The 12825-nt window shown below is 38.4% G+C and overlaps 2 protein-coding genes across 2 annotated transcripts in view; both read right to left on the bottom strand.

The window, feature by feature from the left end:
* Positions 1-869, bottom strand: part of LOC119740798 (cleavage stimulation factor subunit 3-like) — a 30642-nt gene extending 29773 nt beyond the window's left edge. The window contains exon 1 of the mRNA XM_038216225.1: positions 760-869. Within this exon, the coding sequence (XP_038072153.1) occupies positions 760-792 (33 nt within the window). The 5' untranslated portion in view covers positions 793-869. The remainder of the gene's footprint in view (positions 1-759) is intronic.
* A 1064-nt stretch (positions 870-1933) lies between these two features.
* On the bottom strand, positions 1934-12126 carry LOC119741811 (WASH complex subunit 3-like). The gene is made up of 7 exons (XM_038217710.1): positions 11637-12126; positions 8667-8765; positions 7816-7881; positions 6558-6680; positions 5806-5901; positions 4649-4713; positions 1934-3428 (listed from the first exon to the last, which is right to left on the bottom strand). The coding sequence occupies exons 1-7, from the start codon at positions 11823-11825 to the stop codon at positions 3335-3337; spliced, it is 732 nt and encodes a 243-aa protein (XP_038073638.1). The 5' UTR covers positions 11826-12126; the 3' UTR covers positions 1934-3334.
* Between the last annotated feature and the right edge of the window lie 699 nt (positions 12127-12825).

Raw genomic sequence — 12825 nt, 5'->3', positions numbered from 1 at the left:
CGACAGTATGTTGTGCCAAATATCAAAATGTGCGTCAACAAGCATCAACAAGTGTCAACAACTTACAAGCGACAACGGTCGTCAACAAATTTTGTATAAGTTTTGGAACATCAAATTCAAAAGACTTTTTTATGGTAGAAAACTAGAAATAGTGCCAAAGGACACATTCAGTATATAAAATAAAGTTAAAATGATTTAAAAACTTGTTCTTTGAATGCGAAAAGTACGAGTTTGGCGATTAGTGTTGGCCGCCATCTTGTTTGGACGGCACTGTACACTTTGCACATGCGTTTTATGGCTCTGTACACTTCACGCATGGGTAGTACGGCTAGCTTCACGCAAACAAAATGGCGGCCACCCCAAAGTCAACAAACTCGTTGTACATTTTTTGTAAAAAAACCCCCAAGTTTTAAATAATTTTAACTTTATTTTAGGCCTATATGCTGAATGGGTCTTTTGTCACATTTCTACCATAAAAAAATGTCTTTTGTTTTTGATGTTCCAGAACTTATACAAAATTTGTTGATGCTTGTTGACGCTTGTTGACGCATTTTAGTAGGACCGCAAAATGTTAATCACAATTTCCTATTCCATTCAGAAAAAGGGTCACCAAATGAACAGCGCTCCCAGTCCCACACATTTTTTAATGCGTTTAACGGGACGGGCCCAAATTCCGGACAATACACACACAAAAACGAGTGACTAAAAATCCTTGACGGGAATCGAACCAAATGGTCAAAATACTGTTGTTATACCCACCGTAAAGAGCTCCGACCTAGGCTCCGAAGCCATTCCAGAGAATCAGAGACTTTTCGATAAAATTTGAGAAAAAAGAACGCAGACTCCGCACACACACACTGCAGCTAGCTAGCACAAGCTAAAATGGCGCGTGGTGATAAAATATCCCGGATGTTAGATAAAAAAAGATAATCCAAACAAAGAGGGCGCCCTATTTAAAACCCGTACTGCGTTCTTTTTCTGTGAGTTTTGAGCGACGTGGGGGTGTTAAGGGCGGGGGGGGGGGGGCGAGTTTGCACCCTCGGTAATCTTTTCGCTGGCCTAAAGCTCAAAGAAAATGGTTTTTAGGGAAGGAGTCGGGCTTATGGGTGGCAGAGGGTCTGGGTAGATTTGATCTCTGGCACAGTCACCGGCACAACCGACAAGCAACCACTTTAATATACCGCGGCTGGGGGTGGGGGTAGGGGACAGGGGACGGGGTGGGTTAACCATCCCAACCAAGGCAATGTAATTATTTTGTATGTAAATTAAAAAAAAAAAATCTCTGTCTTGAAATAATATCTTGAACACACTTTACAATTTTTGTCAAATTGCAAATATCCATGTTTTAAAGATAATACAAGTACGGTATGCAATAAAAAAAAAATTATTGTGAAACACGTTGCTCGACTATGAGTGAATAATAGTCTCATGCAGGCCTGTGAAATCATGGCACCTGGTGTGCTGTCATTTTTAATAAAAGTGGAATTTTTGTATCAGTTAACTTCCAAAGATGGTCGGCCAACCATCATTAGAAACAATGGACGTTTTTATACAAATAATGCCCCAATTACCATAGTTAGAAAAGTCTTCTTTTTGTTTTGCAATTTGTTACACATCCGTGAATGGGTGCAAGCCAGCTAGTCTGGTTCCCTGACCTGACAATAGGCTGATGTCTATAAATTGTTCCGTTTCATCTGAAATATGGCCAGGGAACCAGACTACAACCACCTTTTTTTTGTTTTTACCCCAGCATCTTTTAACAAAAAAATATTAAACAGGTCAGTACAACAATATTTGCTATCGAAAATATGAACCCCAAAATCCATCCATTACTAAAAATTACAGGAAAGCAAATTTCTCTCAATACCTAAGCTCCCATTCACCCTCGAATAATCTAAACTACATTTATAAGAATAAATAGTTAAAGCACAAATTTTTGATATACATATTATGATGACTCTTTATTCTTGATTACAATAATACTATATAACAATCTGTTTTACTATGTACATACATGTATATATAAAGGTCATTATAAAATTTAAGGTATTTTATACTTGCTTTAAACTCAAATGAAGAAAACAAAATAATAGGACCTTTATAGTAGTGGGAAATGGTAAATTCACTTGAATCACATTTTTGGGGGAAATTTTTGTTTGATTTGATGAATGATAATGTGAAATCAAGTGCAACTTTTCTTGAGGTCATTTCAATTGAGTTTGCTTGGAGAGTTTAATTCGAAATTAGCATATAAGCAATATACATTGAACATTATGATGTATTGCATTAAAGCTGGCAACCTTAATGTTTGCGAAGCAAGGTATTCAGTTCCCTTTGTAATTTTATTACCATTAATACAAATAATATAATTTACCTCAAACAAAAAGCTACCAATGTAACGGCTCAGCTTTTGCTTCTCATCAATACACATGCAGACCAGTTAACAGATAGATATGTTTACAGCATTTCCAAATTCATGACAGATATGTTTACAGCATTTCCAAATTCATGACAATTGGTTTCTCTTAAAATTATTATTTTAATTTTTTTTTACATTTTCGGCTCCTTTTGTGTATCATGCTGCTTTACCTATTACTTATCTTTAAGCAATCGCCGATAAAAAGAACATTATTTTTGAACAATTTGAAGGAAAAGAAGTTAAAAAGCATACAAAAGTTGATATTCAAACTTCTGAAAAACTGACAATTGACCTACTAGTTATCATCACCATTTGTAGAGTGGGTGTCCAAAATTAAGGATCTCTTACTCCCAATGCCAACAAATTTCATTTTAAAAAGTAACTGGAGAAATTAAATAGTTGGCAAGTGTCACATTTTGTTAGTCATACATGTGGCAGTCAATATAAAACAGCTGTAACAAAAGGGAAAATAATATGATTGCATTTGAGAGAACTTTTAACATACATTTCAGCCAAAAGCTTGTTTTTTAAAGTTATGTTCCCCATGCTATTTTCGAGTTTCATCCCGAAAAAAAAGCTTATAGATAATATAAAATGTGGGACGTAAAAAAAGGGCACTCATGAGAAAAGAGCACAGCTGATATCCAAAAAAGGAAAAAGGAAGGTTTTTTTGTTGAAATTTATTAATAGAAAAAAAAGATTAATTTGTGGTAGAGCACAGGGAACACATTTCTAAACCAATAACAAAAAGAGGATAAAGCCACTGAAATATATTGGCAGTTAAACCTGTTGACCAGTTTATGTGATACTGACTAAAAATGCATTACAATCTTTGACATGAATTAAAACCCATATTTTTTTTGTTTTGGTTACTTTGGATGGAGAGTGATTTAACCGTCTGAGGGGATTTTCAGTCTAGTCACTGAACTCTTCTGGTTCTTCGCTGCTCTCGCTGAAGTCGGAGTCGGAATCGTCTTGTACAGCAGGGGGTGCAGGAGCATTGGGAGTACTGAAACGAGGCAGAACATGACAGATAATTAGCGCACTGGTAGAAGAGGGGGTGGGTGGGGGGAAACAAAACAGGACCAACAAGGTTAATGCCCCCTAATGAATAATGGCATAAACAATAGAGAATTAAAGCAGAGTAAAATTCAAGACGACTGAAATCGATGCTGTAGTTTACTTATCCCGTTTCTCTCCACAGATTTGGGAAATATTAACAGAAAGAAAGGGGAAAATAGGGGGAAAACAGCACCCCTAGCACCACATAAGGTCCAGCCAATCTCCCCCTCCCCTAACCCAAGTAAGCTTTACTGTCTTCATGGCCCCTATTAAAAATTATTCTGGATCTCCTAAAGAATGAACCCAATTCAAATTCAATTGCTCAGATCGAAGCTTTCTTGTGAGAATTTGTTTTCATATTAGACGAGCCACATTAACATTACTCAGATTACAGCCTTGTTTATGTTCCCAGTGATTAAAAAATCCTTCAGATTTCTAAGAAATTTGAAATGATTGACTTGTACAAAAGCAAACGATTGTTGACTGTTCGCTAGTCTTCTCAGAGTCCATCCCAAGTCATCCCGACTCAAGGAAAGTGGTTAACCCTTACCCTCCCCAATCCTCAAAAATCCTCCGGGTGTTTTTGGAGGATTGAAGCTGAACGGCAAAAACAGTGCCGGTTGATTTTTAGAGGATGCATTGCGTCAAGTTTATGTTCAGCCATACATAATTTAGTCCTGCATTATGCTCGACATCATCCGCACTGCTTCTGAATGTCATCGGCACTGCCTCAACCCATTAACAGAGACTGTTGGAGGATTTTGAAGGACTGAGGCAATGGGCACCCCTCCACTGAACAAACTCAAGCAATAACGGACGATTTTGGAGGACTGAGGCTGATTCCAATTTTTACATGGTAGTAGTTGGGAGGAGGATTTGGCAGGATTGAGGATGGTTCGTAGCCAAAAGGGCCTTGGGGGTTAGGGTTAACTATCAGACTAAGCTGCGACAAAAGCAATCTTTTGTTATTGATTGTCCCCTGTTAGTAGTGACTGGACTTGTAAATTTTCTAGATGTGATTTTCTAGATGGACTAGTTGATGACATTTATATCACACACGACACAGATAGGGGACAAGAATACCACTGAATGCAATATTCTACACTATGTGCATTTGTTTTGTTTTGAAAGCAACCATTAAAAGAAAAACAAAATAGTTTAACTTACTCAAGCAAGTCGGGGTTAAGTCCGTCCAGTAGGAGTTTCTGTCTCAGTGCACCTACAGGTACACCCTGAATTAAACCCAAAATAAATTGGACATTTAGCTTCTTATACGAAAACAGAAACAAAGATTTCTTGTTTCCTGTAAAATATTTAGCTGGTCCCAGAACGACTGCCTTGTGTCCTCTTTGTAGCTATTTGACTGACTGGCTGATTAAATGAATGACTGGTGAAGAGTGCTGGGCAGTGCTATCTTATAGGTTCACCCCTGTAATACCAATGGATGGGTTAAATCTGGCCCATTGTGTAGACCAGATGCATGAAAAGACTCCCAGTAAACAGCCATTCTGAATCAATTTAGATGATTTACAATGCAGTGCGCCACCAAGAGTTTGCCATGAAGAGCTAATTTTTCCAAGTGCATTGTGGGAGATGGTCGACAAATTCGCAACGTGGGACATTTGAAATTGTTAGTTTTTCCCATCAGTAGGTTCGTAAATGTGTGATTTGAGGATCTGTTTGCCCTTTTCTTTTCTTTTTATCAACAAGGTGTTTTTTTGTAAGGCGGTAGAACGCTATGCCCAAATCTATAACATATTAGCTCAAGTCGTCGACAGACACGCATTCAAATGGGCCATGTCTTGTCGACGGTCAACTTAAAAAATGGACTCTCCATGGCAAACTCATGGTGGCGCACTGCATTGGGAATCGCCCGAACTGAATACAATTTTGTGCACTCTGGGACCAGCTTTACTTTGCTTGCCTTGTTTAGTTTTGTTTTATAGAAAAGAAAGTTATAAAGAAAATGATATGAAATTTCTAATACTTTCCCATTAGTCTAGTAAATAAGAGCAGCATGATTTTTGCTGCCTTCAAATGCCCCTTTTCGTTTCCAAGTTCTCATGATTTTAATGCCTTGACTCCAATAAAATATTGATCAAGTTCTGCTATAGAGACACCAAATTCTGTCTCACAAGACCCACGGTTGGTGTCTTTTCAATTGGTTGAACATAGCGGGATTTTTTTTTAATCTGAGGCCGAAGACAAAGACAAACTGGATAAGAATCCAGGGGTTGTCAAACCCTATGCTGGCACAGTGCCAAATCACTACAGGTTTAATGATGAAGTTTGGCAACCCGTTTGGATTTTGAAAGTCAACTCACCATATTGATCATCTTGAAATACTTCAGATAGCGTGGGTCCTGGGACACGGTCATTGTGGGCGGAGCCTCTGGTGCAGCCTCCACTGCTGGAAGATCCTGTTACAATACAAAATCATGGAGTAATTTTAGAAACTTTCCAGATAATAAACAACATTTGCAAACATCAAAAAAAAAATCTACCAAATTACTATGAAATATTTTACTTGACTGTAAGTGACTAACAGACTCAAGCATCCTATGAAATGATGGCACCTGGTGTGCTGCCATTTTCGAGAAAAGTGACATTTTTGTATCAATTTGTAACGATGGTCGGCCAACCATTGTTGGAAAAAAAACCTGACTTTTTTTCAAATGCTGCACCCAATTTACCAAAGTTAGTTAGTCCATGTTGTTTGTAGTTGGTTTCACATCCTTGAACAGGTGCAAGCCAGCTAGTCTGGTTCCCTGACCTGACAGCTACAGCTGCATGTTTGTTCAGTAATTATATTTTGGAGAGCTTGTTTTAAATGATTAAATTTTGTCCACACTCACAAGATGCGTTGTCCACAAATTTGAACTCCTAATACCCTAAATATTCTGTCTTTTGTTTGATTTTAGACAGCAAAATATATGGATGAAGACATAACGTGCCATTTTCATATCACCAACTTTAACTGATTTATTTTCTTAAATGTTTTAAATACTTTTCATTTTAAGTAACATTTTTACATCATTTGGGTGATAATGGATGGCGGTTTCATTGATGTTTTTACCTGCTCTTCCGACGGAGGCAAGGCTGGCAAGTTGGCTGCTGCAGCAGGTTGAGACTCTGGAGTTGGTCCAGGGGCTGGGGGCACCTCAACAGTCACACCCTCCAGACCAGGTATGGATGCTAGCTGTCAAGAGAGAGATAGAGATTAAGCAAATTATCTTGATACCAGTTACGGAGCTGTGAGATGAAAAACAAGACTTTTTAGGGACCAGTTTTATTCTCTCTACACACATTGACTGTAATTGATACATGTATGTCAATGAGGCCACCAGAACAGCGCCCTCTATCTTCTTGCAAGGCCACAGGCATAAAAAGTTTTGTTTGGGGGTGGCTAAATTCTGAAGCAACATAACAATGGTCTATTTACAAGAACAGAAAGCATTAATTAACCCTAACTCCCTAGGCCTTTTTGCTAGGATGTAGCCTCAATCCTGCAAAATCCTCCAATTGGCCTCATGGAAAAATAGCATATAGCCTCAATCTTGCAAATTCCTCCATTATTTCTTGAATGTGGTCCGTGGAGGGGTGACCACTGCCTGAATCCTGCAAAAATTCTGCGGCAGTGACTGTCAATATGTTGAGGCTTGGCTAGTGACATCCTGGAGCAGTACGGAGGATTTCAAGCATAATCCAGGCCTACATTTATGCATGGCTGAGCAACAACAAACAACACAAGGTCCAGCCCAAGACCTTGACAAAATGCATCCTACGAAATCCGTAATGCACTTTTGCCATGTAACCTCAATCCTCCAAATTCCTCCACTTTGGCAAAGAGGATTTTGAAGGATTCAGGGCGGTTAGGGTTAAGAAAGCAATACATTAATCACAAAATCAAGGGACACATGTACATAATCACACAATCAAGTAATGAAGGGCTGGTAACAATCTTTTACTGGAAGTCATTGAAAAACGGCTTTAAACCGCTCTGCTCGGCAGTTGGACATGCCAATTCACCCCAGCCGATGCTTTGACTCACCGGCCAAGTAAATTAAAGAGTGCATGAAAATGCATTAGAGTTCACCCACCACTGTTCTTTTTTTTATTATTGGCAAACGTGTTGTCCTGGCAGCAGAATTGTGTGTCTGTCTGCATATATATCCACAACGAATTGCGACACCTTTTGTCTCATAGTGACCAATCGCTCCGCTTTTAGTCAGAGTGTGTCAAGTCCCTTCCCCCACCTTCCAGCATAATTTGGTCCATCAGCGCTTTGGTTCACGACCCCGTTTCATTTAGTCTAGCGACGCCCATGCACTCACCTTAGCTTCAAGGATGTTCATCGTCACCTCTAACTTTTGTATTCTTGTATTCAAGTCTGACAGTTTCTGTGGCAAACACAAAAAACAAAGGAATGAAAAGTTACTTTTCTGGACCAAAAAAAAAAAATTAGTTGCCAGGATGACCGGATTGCTATAAAAATAAATTTAAGAGTGAGAGATACTGCTTTCTTTGTTAATTGCATAATCAAGTACAGTTACAGTGTATTTATCAGTGCTAGTACTTCCAGATTGATATAAAAAAAAAATTAAGAGTGAAAGATTTTAATTAAAAAGCATTTGAAAGTCTATGTAAAATGTTATTGGAAAAAAACTGCTTGTGATACAGTGAGTTTAAATTTACTGAACCAGGCTTTGCAATAAAATATTTTCCTTAAATGACCCCAATATCATCATGTTTGTTGTTTTTAAACTGCTGGTACTCCAAGCAACTTTACAGTTTATCAGCCCTAAGTACACAGTTTTAAAGTATTGCCTACAAGGTTAGTAACAAAATTGAGCCCTGCATTTAAACCTAGTATACATGTTTTTTAGCTATTCTCATTAAGAGTGGAAAGTTTGCATGGTGAGGATAACAGCAATGTAACTTTGTGGTGGCACCATGTGAAATTAATCTCTTTTGTGAGTATGTGATGGTTCTGAGATGAACCGGTTTTAACTTCTCAGAAACATCACATTTTCACAAAAGAAATTAATTTCACCTGGTGCCACCGCAAACGTACCTTGCTATTCTTGTTGTCAAAGTTATGTTTTGTGTTGTCTTTTCAAAATTGAGCAAACCAAGTTCTGTATGACGTTTTAGGATAGATTTAGAAGTTAAAAGACAGGTTTACCTGCTCACAGACGCATGAAAACTTATTGAGGAATCTGGTTGTGTGGGTGACAAAGTGGTTCAGAAAGGCCAACATTCGCTTGGGATGAATTGCTCCAACCTTTATGAGAAAGAAAATAAAGAACATGTCCAAGTAAAAAGAATTGCAATAAATTCACCATATTAACCTTTTTAGCACCATAGGCTTTGACACATACATGTAGTTGGTGTTAGGATCCTACTAATTAATCAGGGTGACCATTTTAGACGATTTTCGGCTAACTTTGACAGATTTTTGGTTAAAAAAACGAGTTGGACAGAAAATTTGGCAGAATGGATTTTGTTGGCAGATTTCTGGCAGAATTTTGCAAAAATGGTTATATGACAGAAAAACATAGCATCAAAAATGGTACTTTTCTTTTAAAAAGCGTTAATCTTTTCAGACAAACCCTTGCAAAATAGAACAGGTCGCCTGGTTTAGGCACTGACGTTCACTGAGGCGAGACTTTGTCGTGACGTAACCGCGTTTTGCCTGAAATTTATGCAATTTCACAACATTTTTATGTGACCATATATTTATTCATAATGTAATTTGAACCTTAATTAAGGCAACATTGCAACATCTGCATGTGATTTTAAGTGTTTATAGTGTATTTCGAGTAATTCTGGGCAATTTGGCAGATTTTTGATAAATCTGACAGATTTTTGAGGTGCAATTAGCAGAATTTGGCCATGACCTTACGGTCACCCTGTAATTAATGTGAGTACACATTCACATGAGCTGAGATATTCAGGGTGTGGTTTTGAAGATGTACTATAAGCATGACAGGTTGAACACTTATGGCTAAAATTGGCAAGCATCAAACACGTTTATACAAATTTACCCACTTAATGTAGATCCCGCTTTTATATTGGTTTTTTTATCATCCCAATCAACAGAGACAACTATCAATGTTGAGAAAAGCGCCACCGCTAATTTAAAAGGGCGCCACCTTGCGGCGAGATCCAAAAGCGTGTATACCGTCAACAAGCCGAATTGGGGGAAAAACCATGGCCGGATAAGGATGGTGAGGGCATCTTTTTCCCTTCTAATAACTGGTTATGATTGTTTAGAGTATAATTCCAATAATTAGATGGTTGATTCTTATAATGAGAGATTATTCAGTTGTTAATTCGGGTTCAAATCCTTCAATCATAAAGTGTCGGAAATACACGCATTTAACGAACATCGATGTACCACCGTATATATTAGTGATATACATACTATGTGCATGTATGTAGGTTTTCGATTCGACATCCTGTTTCTTGCACTTATTTAATTGTTTAATTTGTTCCTTGTTACCCTTCAGAACGTGCTTACGGGCTTATGATGGGCACTACTCAGTGCTTAACAAGGGCCTACCAAGGTGCTACCAGGGCTTTTCACAGCTACATGTACTGTGTACTTTCCAAGCCAACAAGAACTTGATAATAAATACACAGCTTTCCGCCACGCCCAGTCTCTCCACCGGTCATTTCCTTTCCCCCTTGCCATTCCACAACAGTCAAGGTGTCAGGTTTTAATAGTTCTGACCAAAAAAAATCCAAAATAATAAGAAACGTGTCTTTTTGGTTGCATCGTAAGTTTTACACCCCTGTAGAAACTGCAAGGTATTAACTATGACGTATGAACTGTAGTACTGATGACAGCGGGAGACCAAGAACATGAAGAAAGGTCACTGTACGGTCATTATTTCAACTTCTGCAGGCCCAGAAGCATCAGCCTGCATTTGTACTCGGTAATTAACTGTAAAAAGCAGATTTTTTTTCATTCTTTGCCTGAAATCCCAGTAAAACCTTCAGCAGGCTTCACCTTCCACATTTTTTCGGCTGCTGGTTAAAGTTTGTGCATCAAAGGATACGATCCGAGTGAAAGTACGTCATTTTTAGGATGCACGCGTTGCAAAATATAAGTTAAACACGAGTGCGTAGAAATAGGAGCACGTAGCTAAAGAGGTCTGACGATAGGCTAAAATTAAAAATAAAATGCTTTTAAAAGTCACACATTCTCAAACTTTGTCTTTATTCATATATTTTCTGTTTGTCATCGTCCTCCTTTACTAGTACCCCTCATAAACCAAAGCAGCTACATGCCCTCTTTCCACAAAATTAAACCTGCTGATATTCAAGTAGCCCCATAAAGGTGGCCAATTTACTGGACTACCTCCGTAAATAAAGGCCACACTTCCACCATGTACAAAAACATGTCGAACTTTGTCAAATTTTGATTTTCACATTAAGGCTTTAGTATGTAGTTTATTTTTGCTTTAGAGGCATACTCACCCTCTTTATAGGCTAATCAGAAAGTGCTGCCTTTTTCAGATGTCTATTTTTCGTGAAATTTCCAATTTGAATTTTCGTTTGCACGCATTTGCGTATCAAAATTTCAACATGAAATTTCACGAAAATTAGACATCTGAAAAAGGCAGCACTTTCTGAATAGCCTATAAAGAGGGTGAGTATGCTTCTAAAATCTAAAGCAAAAAAAAGTTACAAACTAAGCCTAAATGTGAAAATCAAAATTTGACAAAGTTCGACATGTTTTTGTACATGGTGGAAGTGTGGCCTTTATTTACGGAGGTAGTCCAATAAATTGGCCACATTTATGGGGCTATACTACTAGTAATAATATTCAAGGTGGTGCCATTGCCAACTGTTCAAATGTGTCAAGAAATATTAGAATGCCACTTTTGTCAGTTTTGAGTGTCATTTATTTAGTCAGCTGTTTTTGGCGAGTCTTTTATTTTAACCTTATATTGGATTGGGGTCCTAAAAAGGTAAGGATTACCGCAAAATTGTTATCACAATTTGCCAAAGAAAATTGTCATCAAATGAACAGCGCCCTCTAACGTTTTTAAAAATTTAATCTAATGATCCCAGTGCCCCAGTGGCAGTATTGTAATATATCGTCTTTACCGATAAATAAGTTAGGCCCCGACAAAAAAAAACCTACCTTTGTTAGATCAACCCCTGGACCAACTAGAGGCAAGCCATCAGCATCCATTGTTGGCGGAATATCTGAGAAAAAGTTGCAATTCCTCTTCACAACGTTATAGGACTTGGCGTACACGTTAAAGGATGGGAACGAAATGGGCGAAATACACAAAATAGCGCTAGAGTGTTCCCAGGCTCGCATAAGCATTATCAAGTACGAAAGTTATCAATAATATCAGGGGTACCTGACTGTAAGGAGACGAATCCGCTTCCTTGATCCCAGGGCTGATAGCCCTTAAGGTACCAAATACACATCCAAAATTACGGGATCAGTCACCGGTAACGAGGTGGACGTAAAACACTACACACGCGACTATGGAAGCGGCTGCAGCCACTTCCCATAGATCCGTGTGTTATTTCCAGCCGTAGCCAAATTATTCGAAACCTTGGCTTCGTCTTCAGTTTGGTTAAAACTTTGCGCCACGAAGGCCTCGTCAATACACCGAAGGGTTCAGTCCGGGTGATGGTATTGATAGGAAGTGACAAATATAGTGTCCCTTACTAGTACTCAAGGTCTTCAAGGATTAAAATCTACCCTAAAAATAAAATAAACGGTATTAGAAATAAATTTAGAGGATTCCATCCCTAACCTAGAGATTACTTGTCTAAAATATATTTTAAGATCGTATGGATAATGGCGGCCTCCGTACCATGTCGCCTGCAACGTGACTTTATGCAACTCATATGTTATCACCATTCATATATACACAGACACCATGTCGCCTGCAACGTGACTTTATGCAACTCACATGTTTATCACCATTGATCTCCATATACACAGACATATCACGAGTTATGTAAGTGGTTGTGGACGGATTGAGTACCGCGTCCAAGTACGAACCCGGCACAACCTGTTTACACGACAAATGCCCGATATATCAAGGGGCGCTTTAACCGAGGGCAATGCTTTTGTCACTGTTACGGAATTTAAATTTATTTCAACCATGAACAAGATAGCGGACGGACCGTCGTTTTCGCCGGGTATTTTTTTCTATTTTGGAGCTTTCAGCTCTTATCTTGTAGTCAGGTGGCTTAGAGCCAATTTTTGACAAGATCGTGACCGACTGGTCCAAAGCACCAAACTTGGTAGATAGATTGTAAGATATTTACCTAGACACCAGAATTCTTTTGAAAAGGGTGCTTAATTT

The sequence above is a fragment of the Patiria miniata genome, unplaced genomic scaffold (genome assembly GCF_015706575.1).
Source record: "Patiria miniata isolate m_02_andy unplaced genomic scaffold, ASM1570657v1 HiC_scaffold_5, whole genome shotgun sequence".
NCBI lineage: Eukaryota > Metazoa > Echinodermata > Asteroidea > Valvatida > Asterinidae > Patiria > Patiria miniata.
Note: the sequence above shows the minus strand (reverse complement) of the source record. Positions and strands in the feature narration are given on the sequence as shown.

What these genes read in the sequence shown, in the direction of transcription:
- LOC119741811 (XM_038217710.1), bottom strand. Translation starts at nt 11,825, where the DNA reads ATGCTTATGCGAGCCTGGGAACACTCTAGCGCTATTTTGTGTATTTCG. An exon ending in CAGGGGTTGATCTAACAAAG is followed by an intron (nt 8,766 to 11,636) that starts GTAGGTTTTTTT and finishes TTTCTCATAAAG; the next exon opens with GTTGGAGCAATTCATCCCAA. An exon ending in TGAACATCCTTGAAGCTAAG is followed by an intron (nt 6,681 to 7,815) that starts GTGAGTGCATGG and finishes CTCTCTTGACAG; the next exon opens with CTAGCATCCATACCTGGTCT.